This window comes from Thermochaetoides thermophila, assembly GCF_000221225.1.
Source record: "Thermochaetoides thermophila DSM 1495 unplaced genomic scaffold scf7180000011816, whole genome shotgun sequence".
Lineage (NCBI taxonomy): Eukaryota > Fungi > Ascomycota > Sordariomycetes > Sordariales > Chaetomiaceae > Thermochaetoides > Thermochaetoides thermophila.
Window position 1 is genome coordinate 4,778,840 of NW_006383032.1, and position 16,537 is coordinate 4,795,376.

A 16,537-nucleotide genomic window follows, 5' to 3' on the forward strand; every position below is an offset into this window, starting at 1 on the left:
AGGCCAAGGTATTTGTCAAGAAACGGTGAAGTCGGAGAAGCGCGCTTTCAAAAGTCCTCGGTGTCGGGTCAGTGGAGGAGCGACAACAGCCTCCAGAACTCCAACAGGTATCAATATCGCAGCGGTCATTAATTGAATGGCTAGGACATTGGTTCAACAACCAACAGCAGAACAGGGACGGAAGTAAGTACCAGAACAAACGTCACGTGTGAAGGCAACCACGCGGCTTGCATCATTTCATTAGTGATTGGCTTTGTGCGTCTGGGAGCTGTTAGCTCTCTACCTGCTTCCCTAGCTCCTTGCATCCAGCCTGGGCATGACTGACACCAGTTCTTATTGATGTGATGGAAAGCTTGCCGTTGAGGAGCCCATCAGTGTAGGATTCATACTACCGAAGTTGCAAGTAGAAGCCCCATATAACGGTATAATCTGTAAGCAGAACCTGGAATCCAAAGCACATCAAGCATATGAAAAACAGCACTTGACGACCGTTGAGAATAAATAAGTGGGGCTGTCACCCGCGCTTCTTTGTGGCGAAAAAGGGAACATTGGCTCACCCTGTTAGGTCTCAGAGGTAAATCCAAATCACGGAACCTCGATGGCTGATTGAGAGGGTGCACTGACAGTACGCGGCAAACCTAGCTTTGAGCTCATACTCCACCTTCTCGTTGATGACGAGCGCGACGATGTTCTGACGGTGCACTTCTACTGCCAACCGACGCTTGATAACAGTCACTCTTCTGCACAACATACGCTTCATCTCTGGTTGAGCGTGCATATCAGCCATTCGCCAAGCTTCCCTAGTTTACGATATTCCAACGCCAAAGTATCAACTGTTAGTCACATCGCCGTCAACGACAACATCTGGATGGTCACATCAAGCTAGAAACTCCGCCAAGACATCGAGACCATGGCCGTCTCCAATGATCTGTATGTTGGCCCCGTGACCCGCTTTAAGCTCTCCAAACCTGCCGGTACTTCCAGATGCTAACCAGAGTGTCGCGCACAGTTACACGCCGACAGAGAGCTTGATTTTGGCAAAGCCTCGGCGGCATTTCCGCACTGGTGTTCGATGGCAGTATGTCTCGATCCCCCTCTTCGTGCAGCTCGACATAATTCTGTCGGTTTTTGCGCTCGGTGCTTAACACAGGGTTGTTGTAGGCACTGGCAGCTGCGATCCCTGATAGGAATCGATTCGCAGAATGTCATCTACTTCCCTGTTAGCGAACAGGGCAACATCCATGTTCAACGTCTGAATACAAAGACGCGAGAGACCGAAACTGTGAAGCGCTTAAGCTTCATGCCCAGATGCCTGGTTGCGCGCAATGGATGGGTGTGTTGTGGAGGCGAAGGTGGCAATTTTGCCTCTTTCCGGGTCGGCGATGGCGACATCTCAGATAGCAGTAGCAGCAGATCCGACCTATCGATGGATGTCGGCGAGCCTGCAACGTCGTCTCTGCTACAGTCCAGATCAGAAAAGAGTCCCCTGGCCAGGCACACAGTCTTTGGCAAGGATCGGGTGAACTGCATCACCCTCTGGTTCCCACCAAAGGACATTGACCGCTTCGAAGGGGCCTATGACCAGGAGGTTGCAGTTCTTGCCAACAACGACAGCACCGTGATGGTTGTGAGCTTGAGAGACCAAGAAGCTTTGGACAAGATTACATACCCCGATTTCATGAACCGAGGAGTAATATCTCCTGATGGTCGTATTTTGATCGCCATCAGCGATGACCCGTATCTATATATACATGAAAGAAGAAGAAAGCGACCTGAAGGTGGCCGATCTTTTGGGCTTGCGCAGCAACAAGCATGGGAATGGTGCTCTGTCGGAAAGATCCAGCTTAAAAGCCAGAGCAAAGATGACCGATCCGACAATAGGTTTGTCGTGCCATCCTCGCGCTCATGTTGGTTTTAGGCGTTGCTGACTTTCAGGCAGGGGAAGCTTTGCTGCCTGCTTTTCAAGTACAGGCAAGTATCTTGCCGTGGGGACGCAGTATGGGACCATTTCCATCTTCAATGTGGACGCTCTGACCCAGGTGCCCGACGTGGATCCATTATTAACATACTTTACCACATCCCGACCCAATGCTCAGCACGGAGCGGTGAGGGATATGGCATTTTCACCTGGTCCCAGTGATCTTCTTGCCTGGACCGAAGACCGCGGTCGAGTCGGTATAGCTGACATCCGTACTGGCTTTGACTCCCGGCAAATATTATACCTTGACAAGCCTAGTGATTTTGAACAGTTGCCAGTCACTGACAAAAGCACCATCGACCCTCGCCTCTTAGAGCGGGCTGAGCGTGGCGAAAGGGGTGAGACCTCAACGGCAGAACACGGCTCAGAAAGCCAGCAGAATCGCTCGTCTGCCTCCCATGACACCACAGCACGTCTCCATAGCCCACTCAGCCTAGAGGACACAGTTATTTTGGAAGCTTTCCAAGATGCACGCCGCCGCCAAGATCATAGTACAATCACAAACAGAGCGAGCATAGATAGTAGCAGCGTTAGTGGGAACAGTGGAGGAGGGGGAGGAAGTAGTAGTGGTGGTGGTGGAAGCGGAGGGAATGGATCAGGCAGAAGACGAGGACCCTGGGTGATGCGACCGATGGATGAAGATCGGTCAACGGGGACTCGGACAATCAACGAAATCATTGATAATCTTCGCGAGCTGAGAGAGCGGGAGGCTCAGGAGCGCCTGCGGGCCCGAGATGAGAATGCGGCTGAGAGACGCCGGTATGCAACCAACCCCTTTACAGGAGCCACATCTACTGCCACGCTTGGGGCCACGGGGTCTGGGACCGGCCGCTCGCTGCTCACGCGCCTGATGGCAAGCGCGTCAAACCCCGCGTCTGCGGGCGGTTGGGACGTTGAGGCTGCTCTGTACGACCCCCCTCCCACCGAAGGGAGTGGCTTTCAATCTCCACCTCCCACTAACACCAATAATTTGATTTCGCCTACGGGCTTGGACTTCAGAGCCTTCGCTAACCTGCTCGCGCAATTCTACAGGGCTGCTTACATCATGCGCGACTGGGAGGACCCAACCCGTCGCCTGTTGAACACCTACAACATTACGTCCCACGTCCGGCCTGGCCCTTATGACACTGCTGGCTTATCATGGAGTGAAAACGGAGACACCTTGTAGGTTTTGTCTGCAAATTTTTCGCATATCCTACTGACGCCTGACTGACAATCCACACAGGTTTGTCGGCGCCGAAAATGGCATTTTCGAGTTTCGCGTGAACCTATTTGGCCGGAAGCTTAGTCCCGATATCAGGCTGGCTTGAGGTTGATGATCTGGGAGCGGATCCAAGATGCAGCATAGGAAAGGCGTCCAGGCGTTGGTTGCTGATTTCGTTGAAGGGGGGCTTTTTATTCCTGCCTGTGGTCGACAAGTGAAATGGAATACCACCAAGATTGTGTGGAACTTTATTACAGGTTTCATTTTCTGCCAGTTATTATTAGTACTATAACGGCTCGAGACAAAAGGTCGAACTCCGAGAGCACATCAGGCACTTGTGTGGACCACAGTTTGTGAATCCAAACCAGCTGGTTATATGGCTTTGGGTTCGTACCGACCATAGCTTGCAAATATCGCGGCCACAAACACATCTTATGGCTAATTGAAGAATTCTCATTGATACAAGAGTTTCCTGACCTTTTCCGCAATTGCCAGGGAACTAGTGAGTCCAGGGCTTTCGATTCCAAGCAGGTTGATCCATCCATGATATCCTTCCTCTCGCTGAATCACAAAATCAATAAAACCTTTACCAGAGACAACTGCTCCTTGCCTCCCCAACTTCGGCCGTATCCCTGCGTAGTCAGGTCTCAACAATGTCTCGTCCAGGGCGGGCAGATATTTCTTAACCTCTCGAATAGTCTCACTCAACCGGGACTCATTGACGGACAAATCCTCGGGTGAATCAACCCACTCAACATCTGGGCCAAATTTTATGCGCCCACCGATGTCGAGAGTCAGATGTGTCCCGAGTCCGGCATGTCCAGGCTCCGGAGCAGGGTAGATTAGTGTGCTGACCTTCGGGCTTGACCCTCCGTAGGAAAAGTAGTTGCCTTTGGCGTAAAACATTTTTCTCCTCCTGTCCGGCGGCACAATCATGTTATGAACTGCCACAGCCCCTAATCCAGCGGCATTGATAAGCGTATCAGCCGTGATCGTCGAGAGCTCTCCGCTGCCAGTAGTGTCCCGCACGGTCAACTTCCAACCCTGACTTCCGTCTCCTCCCAGGGGCGTAATGGCCTCTACACGGCTCCCAAGTGCCAGTGTCCCGCCGGCGTCTTCAAACTTTCCCAGCAGGCACATCATCAGCGAATGGCTGTCGATGATTCCTGTCGTTGGACTCTCCAGCACCCCTTTCTCGGCTCTCACAGCCGGCTCACGCCTTGCTGCCTCCTCGGCGCCAACCCATCGCATGGGCACATGGATTTCTTGAGTGCAGAAGTCATATACCCGCTGCAGCGCCTCGCGCTGAGCGTCAGTCTGCGCGACGATCCACTTACCCGTACGACGGTGTGGAATCCCTTCTTTCTCGCACAGCGAATAAAGCAACTGCTTGCCACTGATACAGAGTTCTGTTTTGAGCGAGGTGGCCCCGTAATAGATTCCCGCGTGGATGACCTCGGAATTGCGCGAGGAAGTCTCGGTGCCGACGGCTGTGTGCTGCTCTAGAAGCAGAGTTGAACCTGGCCGGCTGCTACGCCGGGCAAGTTCCTGAGCTATGGCAAGGCCAACAACGCCCCCGCCTATCACGGCGTGGGTGAAATCATGATCAGCACGTAGTTGCGAGACTGAAACAGTGTGGGAGGAGAGGCGGCGGGAATGGGATTGCTGGTGATGTGTAGATAGAGACGAGAGAAGGGTATGGGGGCGTGAACGAAAACCGGGGAGAGGCCGACTCTGGATGATGGATCGTATAACCTTCTCGGAGGTTATAGCCAGGCAAAAGGAGGTATACATTTGTTTTACGGCCCCGTTGGACCCGAAGCTGGATGTAAATGACCGGTTTTCTGCGCAAAACAATGCGTAACTCCGTATTGCCAGAGGCACTGCAGGCCCAGCCGGGGTCAAGGTGGGCCTCGAGAAGCAAGCCGAGAGAACCCGTAAGGAAGGCAAAAAAGGAGCTTTGTCAGGCTTAATCCTCTTCCCAGGTGGCTGGTTGCTGATCTCGTCACGGCCAGTGCATCCAAGAGTTGTGGTGGACCTTCCGGTCTCAGCGGACAGCCCGTCTCGCTGGTTCCGGTGCCTGTGGAGGGTTCCAATTCACGCGAGTGTGGCGTGCGGTGCCGACAGCGGCCCGGCCGCACCCGCATTCGACGGGACGCGCCCCCAACAACTGCGCATAACGACGGCTCGGGATGCCAGTCTCCAGACACATAACGCTGACTATTGCTGCTGCTGAGAGCGGTGAGGAAGCAGTTGCTCCGATTGGCATGCCAATTCTCGTTAACATTTATTTCGATCTCTCACTTGCTACAGTTAGTAACGGCCCGGAATGGCCAACGGGACAACCCCTCGTCGTGCGAGGATGCAGGTGATGGCCTTAGAGAGGGCCACGCTTCAAGTGATCAGGATCTGTCTGACTAGTACTGATACACGAGACACTCTGGCCGTTTCTTGATATACCTGCTATCGTTTCAAGTTCCTGGCTTTTAAAACTTCTTGCTTTGAAGACGAAGCGTTGGCGATGGCACCTACTATCAAAAATATCGGACCATAGATGCCAAGCCCTGGGATGGGGAACGCAATGAGGGGCAGATAACCCACTCTCCACCCCACTGTCACACCTTTCATGAGATGCCAGTGACACTTTGTGTCATGAGCCGTTCCAGATTCTTCAGGATGGTGCTGGTAGACAACCAAAGGCGTTCAAGAGCCGAAGCAAAGCATTACACTTTACATTGCGGCGTCAGACCGCCGGTAGACCACCATCCGATCAGCGGTCGCTTGCAGTATGGGAGCGTTTCTGGACGCCTGCAGACTCTCCCGTCGCTTGGATTTGTCCCGTAGCCTCTCGGTGGATCGTTGTTTTGATGGCCGAGGGCACGGGGGCTGGGCATCCGTCAGAGCCGTCACATGGTCAGCTGTCAACCACACCTTGCGCTCCCAAATATCAGCCACATTCACGGTGACTTCAAAGGTTGTTGGCTGCTTGCCGATTCCGGCACTGTGTTGCTGCCTGCCCCCCGTATTTGATAACCTGGAAGGTCTGCTGGCATCTGGTTGGCAACTTAGTAGGCCGCACTCAGAATCGTAGTTGCCCATTTCCAGACTTCCAACAGTTCCGAACCTACCAAAAATCCTACCAGATTTCCGCAACAAACAACCATGTCCGTCCAGACAGTTCAGGCTCCCTCCAAACTTCCCGGGGAGGATTCGCATTCACATGTGCCCTCGCCTTCTTCTGCACGCCGTGCCTCTATCTCCCTTCAAGCGGCGGCGACCCTGAATGCCGGCCTGCACCTCGAGTCGCCCTCTCAAAGTATGTCATCCCTTTCTCTTTGGCATTACTTTGATTCTCGGCCTTTGCTTACAATTGTCCTCGGCTCCAGCTTCTCCAGGCGTCCCGTTTGGGCATCGCTCCCGCGAAAGTTTGAGTCCAGAGCGGCGCCGCAGCCAAGTCCTAATGAGTCTTAAGATTGCCGACCCTTCGATACCTGCCCCTGGTGAGATGGCTTCGGAAAGCCACAGCAGTTCAGGAATTATTTCTCCTTCACCCCGACTAGGACCCATGAGACCCAACAGCGGTCGCAGCCACCACAGCCGAACCCCCAGCCTCGGCGAACTGCACCAAGAACTGGAAAACGAACAAGAACGTCAGGTCAACCGACTTCTTGGCGAAATCCGCCGGCTGCAGGAGCAGCTCTACCGGCTACAGCAAGAAAGGGAGCATCCCGGCGAGGACCTGTCATCATTGGAGCGTCCGGCTCCGGGTTCCATTCCATTCTCTTCTGCGCAGCCACATAGTCATGTACGCGCCAGCTCTAGATCTTTGTCGCGGTCACCAGCCAGTACCCCGTTCCCATACAGTCGCGGTTCGTACGACGTCAGTCGTACCAACAGGTCTAGGACGCCCAGCCGCCATGCTTCACCTCGTTTGCGCTCGATATCCATCAGTGCTGACAACACTGAACCGCTGAGCCTCGGTCCGTCCCGGGATGAGAGCATCGCGTTCTACCAGGCCGAGAACCAGTCACTTACCAGAGAAAATCAGATGCTGAAACATCGCATTCGCGAATTGGGTAAGTCCCTTTGTTTGCTTTGTCGACTGTCAGGTAAATAACGCAGATGCTAACTTAGTCCACAAACAGAACGGCAACTGGCTGAAGCGCAAGGCGCGCATGCCTCCTCCATCACTCATGAGCCAGGCTCCGCGTCACATCTCAACCAGGCTATTTCAGCTTTGGATGAAAATGTGCCTTCGTCTAAGCCGGCGACCGAAAATGGAGCTTAGAGGTAGTCAATCTCAGCTTATCTTAACAGCACGTCAGCATCTCGGAAAATGGCATATGGTCGTAAACACGACTATGGTATGGTATACCCTAACTCCATAGTGCTGGCTTCTTCCTCAGAGTGTGCAAACGTTTCCTACTAGGAGACATTGAAGGTATTGGTTCAATTCCCTTTCCTCAGGCTTTGGTGATCTGTTTGGGGCCTGCCCTGGGTTTGCAATGGCCCCCATGAACTTAGGTAATGGGTCTCTGTGGGGGGTGGTGATCAACTTCCGTCGTGAGGCATCTGCTTCTTCATCTTTCTTCGCTTGCCTAGCTCATATTAATAGCACATTATTCTAGGTGGGAAGAAAAGCGGCGTCTAGCGGCATAGGTTTCTTTCAATCCATAAAAAAAAGTATACGTTTTCACTGGGTATCGTCTTGATGCATTTGAACTAGAGTCCCAGATGAGACCCATATGGAAGGTAGGTATTGTACCTACCTTATCAATTCCATGCCCCGTTCACGGATGCCTATCACAACCTTGTCTTGGATGGTGACTCGTGGGTAGGCATTAATCCTCGCTAATAATAGAACACTAACACCCGTGGTTCAGGATTCTATGGAACTCGGTTACCGACAAATATTCTGGTATGTGTACTTACCTAGGTATGTAGTGTACGTAGGATCCTGTTCCTCTCATGATGTCGAGTCCCGGATCTTACCGATCCTCCTGGCCTTCTTCGAGGAACCCTGTCCGGCCCATGTGGGGTGCTCCGCATCCCAAGACCCGCTGCCTCCTGGCTGTCGGGTCGCCGGCGGACTGGGGAACGACCTGAGCGATGATGTGAATTCATACGCTAAGTACAACTGTGGATCATTTTTGAAAAATGTATGTTTGGTTTTTTAACCAGAAAAGATCAATACGATGCTATAATCTTCTGATATTCCTAAGCTCGGCTCCTTTCTCTTGTGAAGTCTTCCCTTGCTGTTGATTTTTCAGCTTATGTCATTTTCAAGGATCAAGAAAAGGAAAGGGTGACAACGCATCAGACGCTAATGCAGGAACAGGCCATCAAAACCGCCCCAATTCGACGACGGCGCGGGCGGCGAAAGAAGTTTGGATATCGTCTCCCGCAGGTCGAGCTTCACAGTTGTCTCTCTCCTCTAGCCTACCGTATTAGTACCTACCAGTCCATCTTGATCCCTTCTTCCTCGCATGGTAACCAATTGTTTGCTTTGCGCCTGAACGCCCCGCTGCAGATTCTCTTGCGATATGCAATCCATTGGCTGATGACGTGCGTCGATTCTCTGCAGCTTCCCGGTAACACCGACGATCTTTGTTAGATGATCTGTCGGCCCTCGAGGTTTTCTCCGCTGTTTTCTACTTTTCTACAGCCATCGAAAAAAATCGAAGACAAGAGATTCTAAAAATTGGTCCACTCACAAAACTGAGTTGACAAGACAGCTTTGTGAGCTGTCATCTTGTGGACCCACCAGTCCCTGTTAGTGTAAGGTAACTCACGGAAGCGGGCCGCCGTTTTGTCTTTGCATGTTAACAACGAGGCTGGAGGACAGCTGGGCTACACTGGCCTGATCATCGACCAGAGCGGCAGCATCATAGAAATCTAATCTGTACTTTGATGATGATACTGACCGAGGATAGCGAAAGTTCACATCTTCAGGCCCAAGCAGACCCAATAGCTGCATGACGTGGGAAGAGTTACAAAAGAGGGTGAGACCCCATCGGGATGCGGTTGGAATTCCACAGAGCCAAATACGACAAGCCGGACGCAATCCTGATAGCAGCTCATACAGTTCCGATCGGAGTAAGCATCTCGATCTGCAGAACGATCAGGCCAAATATAAGCATTGTCGTGGCTCAGCCCACGAAACGAGTAGCCGCAGTACATGACAGGCTTGAAAGAAACGAGGCGGTAATCATTGAAGGCCGAAAAGTCGACGTTGTTTTCGTTTCGGATCTCCATGATCGGAACCCTGCTCGCGTCGAAAGTCAACCCAAAAGATCCGTTCACGGTTGGAGAGCCGAAAATGTGGGAGAAGACATGCCCTTCGCGGGCGTGGGTGGGCGAGAAAGTGAGCCGCGCCGAGGTCTTATCAGAATTTTGCCCGTGTTCACTCCGATTTCATGCTCAACAGCCCAGTTGCGGCTGCTGATTCTCTGCTAACCATGAAGATAATATGCAGTGCTTGGCCGTCTCTTTGAAGCCCTGCCTCCCTAGTCTGTAGGTACGTGCGACTAATGCCAGACGCTCGTCCTGTCAAAAGCGCAAACTCAAGATACTCTATGAAAATGGTGTGACCCATACCTACAAGCGCCGCGAAGACAGCTGCTGAAGCTCAGCTGCCCAAACTTTGTCGGGCATGTCATTCAGAAGTGAAGACCCCTGAACGATACCACCACACAACAAGGGCCGGCACTGTCCCGGGACCAGCCTTGGATCCCTGTTCGTGTGGGACACGATGCAACTCAACACTTTGCTTGCTTCTTACACCACATTTTCCCAGATGGTCTTTACCCAGTTTTGCTTGGGGTACCAAGCACGGAGCCGAACACAACAATCGCTGGCACGTTGCATTTAAGTTATCCGGACGAACAATAATCTGTATGCTGCTAGGGAACTAGGAATGTTGAGCCAAGGAGATATGAGATCTGTCGCGTTCGACAGTAAACATGCATAATCCTCATAGATCGCCAAGCGAGCAAGGTCGTCTCATGGAGGGCGCAGAAGCGTCGGAGTAGCCTATCGAGCTCGGGAGGACCAGGCTGCACGCGGGAGGGGAGCTGCGGAAGCTGGTTGGTCCAGCCCTGTGACGCTCATGATTGCTTGGCATCCATGGATCCGTCTGTGTGGTTTTTTAGCGCATTCCTGCATGGCTGTCATTTTTTTATATAGAGACAGATGATTAAACCAGCATCTTTTCCCCGGATTTTCGTTATCCAGTCTTTCTCTCCACTGGAGAGTCTCCGAGTCCTCCTGTGACGCGGTGCCGTGCTACCCGCCCTACCAATCCATCAATCACCTGGATTCGGTTCGGCCAGTCACTCGTTTTCTGCTTGTAGCATCGCGTCGCTCGTTGCTCGTCGCTCGTTACTCGCCGCTCGTCGCTCATTCACGATCCCAGCGCTCAACGTTTCCTTCGGCTTTCCTTCTTTTCGCTAACAAACCTGCAAGCAGGGCAGCAGGGCGCCCAGAGCTGGGCAATGAGAGCTGAGCTCTGACATATATTCGGCAAACCATCATTATATTCCTCCGGCCCCTCGATCTCTCTCATTGCACCCTTCTCGACCACCCGAGGGTCCCGTATTCCGCTGCAGCCGGAGCCGGGACGCGCCTGCACCGCCTGAATCACCTGCATGGTTTTGTTTCTTCACCAACCCGGTTCACGCGTGCTGCGTTTCCACTCCTTTTTTTTTCCTTGCTAGGTCATCAACACTATTTTTTCTTCCGTAACTTTTTGGCTCGATCAAATTGCAGCACCACTGGGTTATCGTCAGTTGCGTTGCGGCGTTCTTGTCCTTTTTCAGCTATTCCACTACCAATTCACTGTATTATTCACAACACCCGCTCAGCCTGAGCACTCTGAAGCTAAACATCTTGTCTCACCAACGGTCAATTCACACGGTATCCAGGAAATATATTTGTCGAAACTTTTTCGAGGACAGCAGCATCGTTTTGATCCTAATTGAAGGGAGCAGACGTCATGCCTGACCCACAACCCCCGGCTCCGTTCTTAGGACCGGTCTCTGCCGGGAGTTCACAACCGGAGTCTAGCCAGAGCCAGAGCTCGCATTATTCAAGAAGGGCCCGTCCTCCCGATCCGCGTTCGGACATGGGTGACGCAGAGAAAGTGCCACTGAAACTGGATGTCGGGGAAAAGGCTCATAAGAGGGAGTCGCGGCTAGGGCTCAGGAGTCTCTTTGCGAGAGGAAGGGGTGGACTCGATGTGCGGGATCCCTCTCAAAAGTCAAGCGGTCTGCGAGCTTCTCTGGCTGAACTCAGCTGGCCATATTCTTCGCATCATGCCCAGGGACATCGCTCCGAACTTTCGCTGCCAACTGTTCCGAAATCACCACTGCCTGGCCAGAACCTCAGACACAAGAAATCCGCTAGTGCCGTCCGTACCCAGTCGACCACCGATGGGCTGGCCGCATGGAACCCTCCACCGCTGTTCCAGGCTTATCCGCAGGCCATCAAGTCGGCTCGTCTTCCCGCCTGTACCGCCTCTGCTGAGACTGTGCTCCGGTTGTATAATCACAAGAGCAATGGCTCACTGGTGGGTGTTCTTAGCCCCGGTACCTCTGACATACCCGGGGAATCAGCTGGCAGCGAGAAAACCGACAAGCCACGACGCAAGCATCGAAGGAACCTTTCTGGATCGACGAGCAAGTTCGAATGGACGACCAAAGAATATGTTTTGGTCACATCAGGCTACCTTCTCCAGTACTCGGGTGAGGGTGCCTTCGACCGGCTACCCGAAAAGGTCCTGCAACTGGGAAAGGAGTCGGCAGCTTTTGCTAGCGATGTTATTCCGGGCCGTCATTGGGTTATTCAAGTGTCGTCGGTGGTGGAGCCAGAGCGTGTTCCTACGTCGCACTCATCTCTCCGTTCTCGATTTCCCTTCCGTGGCTCGGAGAAGAAGTACTCGTCAACTATGTTGATGGTTTGCGAGAGTGCTGAGGACATGGAGAGCTGGTTGACAACACTCCGGCGGACAATTGAAAATCTGGGTGGTAGAAAGATCTTGTCAGAAACAGGCAAGCCAAAGCACGATGACGAGGATCCGCGACTGAAGAACCAGGCGAGCCAAAGGACATTGGTGGTGAAGGATCCCGATCGCTTCTCTCGAGTCCTCTCTCCTGAAAAGCGTTGGAGTCGGACTGGAACAGTGAATTTGGATTCCCACCATGAACATCACGACGATCCGGCGCGTGACCAGTCTCGCGATGACACATCGACCCTAAGCTTCATCTCGCATGACGGGAGACAGCTTGACTCTCTGAGAGATAGCACGAACCGCCTATCTTACATGTCATCTGGTCAGCGAACAATGCTGACCTCTACCGGCTCGTCACCCGCGTGCTCCCCTATTCGCGACTCATTCCTCGATTTAGATCCTCCGGCTTCTGAGCTGCCCCCACTCGAGGAACAGAAACCAAGGCCACGGCCCAACGCCATGGCTATCGTCAACAGACGACAGTCATTGCAAGCGATCAACCATGTGGTAGAGATGCGCATCGCCGCTTCCCAGCCCACAGGTCCTCTCGCTGGCCTGCTTAATCCTAGCCCCTCCGACGCTCCCTCGCAGCATACGGTGCCCAACTTCAGCATGCCACATGGACTCAACAAAAGACATTCTCTTGGAAAGGGACCTCAAAACGGTCCGTCGAACCCCTCGAGTCCTCTGTCACCCCCTCGTGTAAGCGCCAGGAGACCTCCTCCGTCGGCCATAGCGATCAATCCGCGTCCTCTCTCTCTTGTCATTGACCAACCCTCGCCTGGGGTATCGCCGTCAATCGGGGGTCAGATGGAGTCAGAGAAGACGGAAAGCCCTCCCTCAGACACGCCTAACACGTTGTCGATTCCATCTGCGTCGCTTCAGCAGGAAGACTCGGATGAGCTACCACAAACGGATGCTGTGGGGCTTTCGGAAGATACTGATCTGATACCAAACGGCCAACCATTCAACAACACCATTACAGAGCATAACGTCCGTTGGCCGTTTCTGGAGCTGCATGAAATTCCTCGCTGCCATACTTCTTTGGGCACATACGGAGGCATTCGCGAGACAGACAGTAGAGCACCGATGCAAAGCATGCGGTCCCGGAGGCTCAGCTTCACCTCTCCGCGCGATACTATCGGGCCATGTCCTCCAAGCGACACCTCGCAACGCCCTCGTACTCCGTCTCTGAAGCCCATGCCAAGATCACAGCAACTCCGAGCAAATGCTCATTACCAGCAACAGCCAATTGTGACCAAACCACAGAGTATGTCTCAACTTGTCGAGGGTCCTCCTCCGGCTCCACCGCCCAACCGCGCTCTTCCTCTTCCCCCGGTGGCATCACCTCCTCTCAAGCAGCGTCGGGCGTTCTCTCCTCCGCCACCCCCTCAGCCGCCAGCATCAGCATACGCCGTTCCTCCGCCAAAAGCTCCGCCGCCGAACAGGGCGTTGCCCCCGATTCCGCAGAAACTGCCATTGAGGACGGACCTTAACAGCCCTCCACCAGGGTTCATTTGACATGGTGGACCTTCTCTTCAACCAGTACCCGAAGTTGCGATTACCCTCTTGTTTCGCCCACCCAGTCTGACATATCTGCAGCTCGGATGTAGTCAGGCTGAGCGAGGTATGATATTGTAATGATCCGACGGTTTGCTCAATTCCTCACAATGGCGCTCGGGAAGACGCTTTGGTTTTTGATTAGTTTGTTGATAGGAGTTTGGGTTGCAGTTTGGAAAGCAAAGCGAGCGTGACATTAGCAACAACTACGTCTAATGATTATATCTAGATATACCCGCATCACGAATATCATATATGAAGCCTGTCTGATTACTGAGAAAGTTTTCCTAGCTCGATGATATCTGCTATAGTTTGATAGATGTGATTCGTAAACAGAGCCAAGTCCTCCAGCAGCTGAACTACCATTCCCGACTTTTTTTTTCTCGGTTTTCGTGAACAAGTAAATGTAGGCTTTACGCTGTCGAAGGCTTTGGTTAATCCGTTCGTATGAAGGACAACCTACTCACTTGGGAGTACCCTAGCTGTGAGCTCAGGCAATGGCAGGAGATGCCCGGCTTTGTCTTGGTATGGAAGCTCCCGTCTGTACTTGTAATGTGAGCGTACGGCCTCCGTATTGGGTGGAACGGATGTTACTCTTGTGACAAGTTTAGTGGACATGTACCTTACACAGCAACCGGCCCTTTAGGGCTCGCCCCCAGGTGTGCAGAGCAGTCAGACTTTCCGTTTTACCTGAGATTGACAACTGAGCAAGAAACTGCCCGTAGGCTCCCAGTTCTTAGTCAAGCAGAAAGCTTTCCGAGCTCGTGCGACATCACTCCCAGAGAGAGGTTTGGAGGGGAAGGGGGGCGAATTGCGTCGTGGCCGCTCAATTTTTGCCCCACACCTGAATATCACCCAAAAAATTCGGCTTCAGCCTCCAACACTTGATTCTCCCTCGCAAACCCCACCAAAACGCCCACCACCTGCGACACAAAGATCAATCGTCTTCTGCTGACAGGAATAAGGCCTGCATCGAGCCTAACCCGGACAGTTCCCAGCATTTCCAAACTTCACAGATCGCAAACATGGCGGCCCGCACAAAGTTAGTGTACCATCGCAGATTATCCCTTCAGGTCACCGCGCACGCAAGGGCTGTTCCCCGCTGACCACACCATTTTACCATACAGGCACGACTGGGCGGATGACGAGGACATTGAGGAGACGACCAACGACCTGCCGCCGCCCCAGAAGATCCAGAACAAAGACGGCAGCACGACCATCATTGAGTACCGCTACAATGAGAACGGCCAGAAGGTCAAAACGACGCGGCGCATCCGGTACATCACCCATCGCGAGGTGGTGAGCCCGCTGGTGGCGGAGCGCAAGACATGGGCGAAGTTCGGCGCCTCGGCTAAGGACCCCCCGGGCCCAGCCTCCGATACCACCTCCGTCGGCGAGAACATCATCTTCCGCCCCTCGGTCAACTGGAAGAAGGAGGCCAAAGACGAGAGCAAGGACCCCAACGCTCAGGCTATGAAGGACAAGCTCAAGGACAAAAAAGTCAAGTGCCGTATCTGCAACGGCGAGCACTTTACTGCCCGCTGCCCGTACAAAGACACGATGGCGCCCATCGGCGAGACTGCCCCTGCCGATGTCGCTGCTGGTCTGGGTGACGAGGCTCCCGGTGCGGCCGGTCCCGGCAAAAAGGGATCATACATTCCCCCTGCCCTGCGTGCTGGTGCGAGACCCGAGGGCGATCGGTTGGGTGGCAAGTATGGCGAGCGGGACGACATGGCGACCCTCAGAGTCACAAACGTGAGTTATGCCCCCTCACTACGAATCCGGAAAACATCTCGCTACAAGAGCAATGACTTACAAACCAAAATAACAGGTCTCGGAGCTTGCGGAAGAATCGGAGCTGCGCGAGATGTTCGAGCGCTTCGGCCGTGTCACTCGTGTGTTCTTGGCCAAGGACCGCGAGACTGGTCTGGCCAAGGGCTTCGCCTTCATCAGCTTTGCGGATCGCGCCGACGCCGTGCGGGCATGCCAGAAGATGGACGGCTTTGGTTTCAAGCATTTGATCCTCAGGGTAGAGTTTGCCAAGAAGGCTCAGTAAGAGGTCGTGGGCGACTCGATGGGTGCTGGCTGGAGGTGATGGGGGCGGTGAAAATCGAAGCGGCGCAGTACAGTCAACTTGGGAATTTAAAAGTGGCTCGTTTTGCGGTCTAGGTTGGGTTGGTCATCACGGGTCTGAACTGTAATCTGAGTATTGGGCAGCACGGAATCTCTAGAGGTGGCATCTTCCTGCAGGGGTGACCGCTAGGGTGACATATAGGAACATAGGGTCCTGCTTTGGTCAAGAGAAGGACATCGTGCGATGAAGAATGACACTGCTGTGTTTTTGCCTATTCTTCAGTTCGGTGATCTTGATTTGGATTACAGCCGTCTTCCCTATCGAACTGCTTCCATATCCACGGGTTGGATAACGCAATCTGGAATGCCCTCCACCGCCTTGCGACTCTCTTTTATAACAAGTTTGACAGAAGCAAGAACAAACAGAAGCTCAGGGGTATCAATAAAACAGCCCGAGCACCTCTTCTCCCTCACAAACAATTGCCATTCCATCAAAAAGAAATGCCCTGACCGGTTCCCCTGATGCCTCTATTATGCCATCATATTCATGCTTCGTCAAGCCATCATCAGTAACAAGGGGATATTAGAGAACTCTCGAGGAATAACAAATTTAGAAGAGTAAGGAAAAGGAAAAGAGTGTAACAGCAGCAGGCTGCAGGCCCGCTAAAACTGGGGCGTCAAGCTCCCAAGTTATGCCAGAGGGTAAGCAGGTCTG

The 16,537-nt window shown here is 53.1% G+C and overlaps 5 protein-coding genes across 5 annotated transcripts; 4 read left to right on the plus strand and 1 right to left on the minus strand.

The window, feature by feature from the left end:
- Positions 1–910: 910 nt before the first annotated feature.
- CTHT_0033750 (uncharacterized protein) lies at positions 911–3,288 on the plus strand (the record flags this gene model as incomplete). Its single annotated transcript, XM_006693749.1, has 6 exons — positions 911–930; positions 1,010–1,078; positions 1,162–1,737; positions 1,805–1,881; positions 1,936–3,142; positions 3,204–3,288. The coding sequence occupies 6 exons, from the start codon at positions 911–913 to the stop codon at positions 3,286–3,288; spliced, it is 2,034 nt and encodes a 677-aa protein (XP_006693812.1).
- Positions 3,289–3,635: 347 nt separating this feature from the next.
- On the minus strand, positions 3,636–4,976 carry CTHT_0033760 (uncharacterized protein; the record flags this gene model as incomplete). The annotated part of the gene is made up of 1 exon (XM_006693750.1): positions 3,636–4,976. The coding sequence occupies one exon, from the start codon at positions 4,974–4,976 to the stop codon at positions 3,636–3,638; it is 1,341 nt and encodes a 446-aa protein (XP_006693813.1).
- Positions 4,977–6,344: 1,368 nt separating this feature from the next.
- CTHT_0033770 (uncharacterized protein) lies at positions 6,345–7,470 on the plus strand (the record flags this gene model as incomplete). The annotated part of the gene is made up of 3 exons (XM_006693751.1): positions 6,345–6,498; positions 6,569–7,258; positions 7,328–7,470. 3 exons carry the CDS (start codon positions 6,345–6,347, stop codon positions 7,468–7,470), a joined length of 987 nt encoding a protein of 328 aa, XP_006693814.1.
- Positions 7,471–11,175: 3,705 nt separating this feature from the next.
- On the plus strand, positions 11,176–13,710 carry CTHT_0033780 (uncharacterized protein; the record flags this gene model as incomplete). Its single annotated transcript, XM_006693752.1, has 1 exon — positions 11,176–13,710. One exon carries the CDS (start codon positions 11,176–11,178, stop codon positions 13,708–13,710), a length of 2,535 nt encoding a protein of 844 aa, XP_006693815.1.
- A 1,064-nt stretch (positions 13,711–14,774) lies between these two features.
- Positions 14,775–15,805, plus strand: CTHT_0033790 (eukaryotic translation initiation factor 3 subunit-like protein; the record flags this gene model as incomplete). Its single annotated transcript, XM_006693753.1, has 3 exons — positions 14,775–14,791; positions 14,877–15,504; positions 15,581–15,805. 3 exons carry the CDS (start codon positions 14,775–14,777, stop codon positions 15,803–15,805), a joined length of 870 nt encoding a protein of 289 aa, XP_006693816.1.
- Between the last annotated feature and the right edge of the window lie 732 nt (positions 15,806–16,537).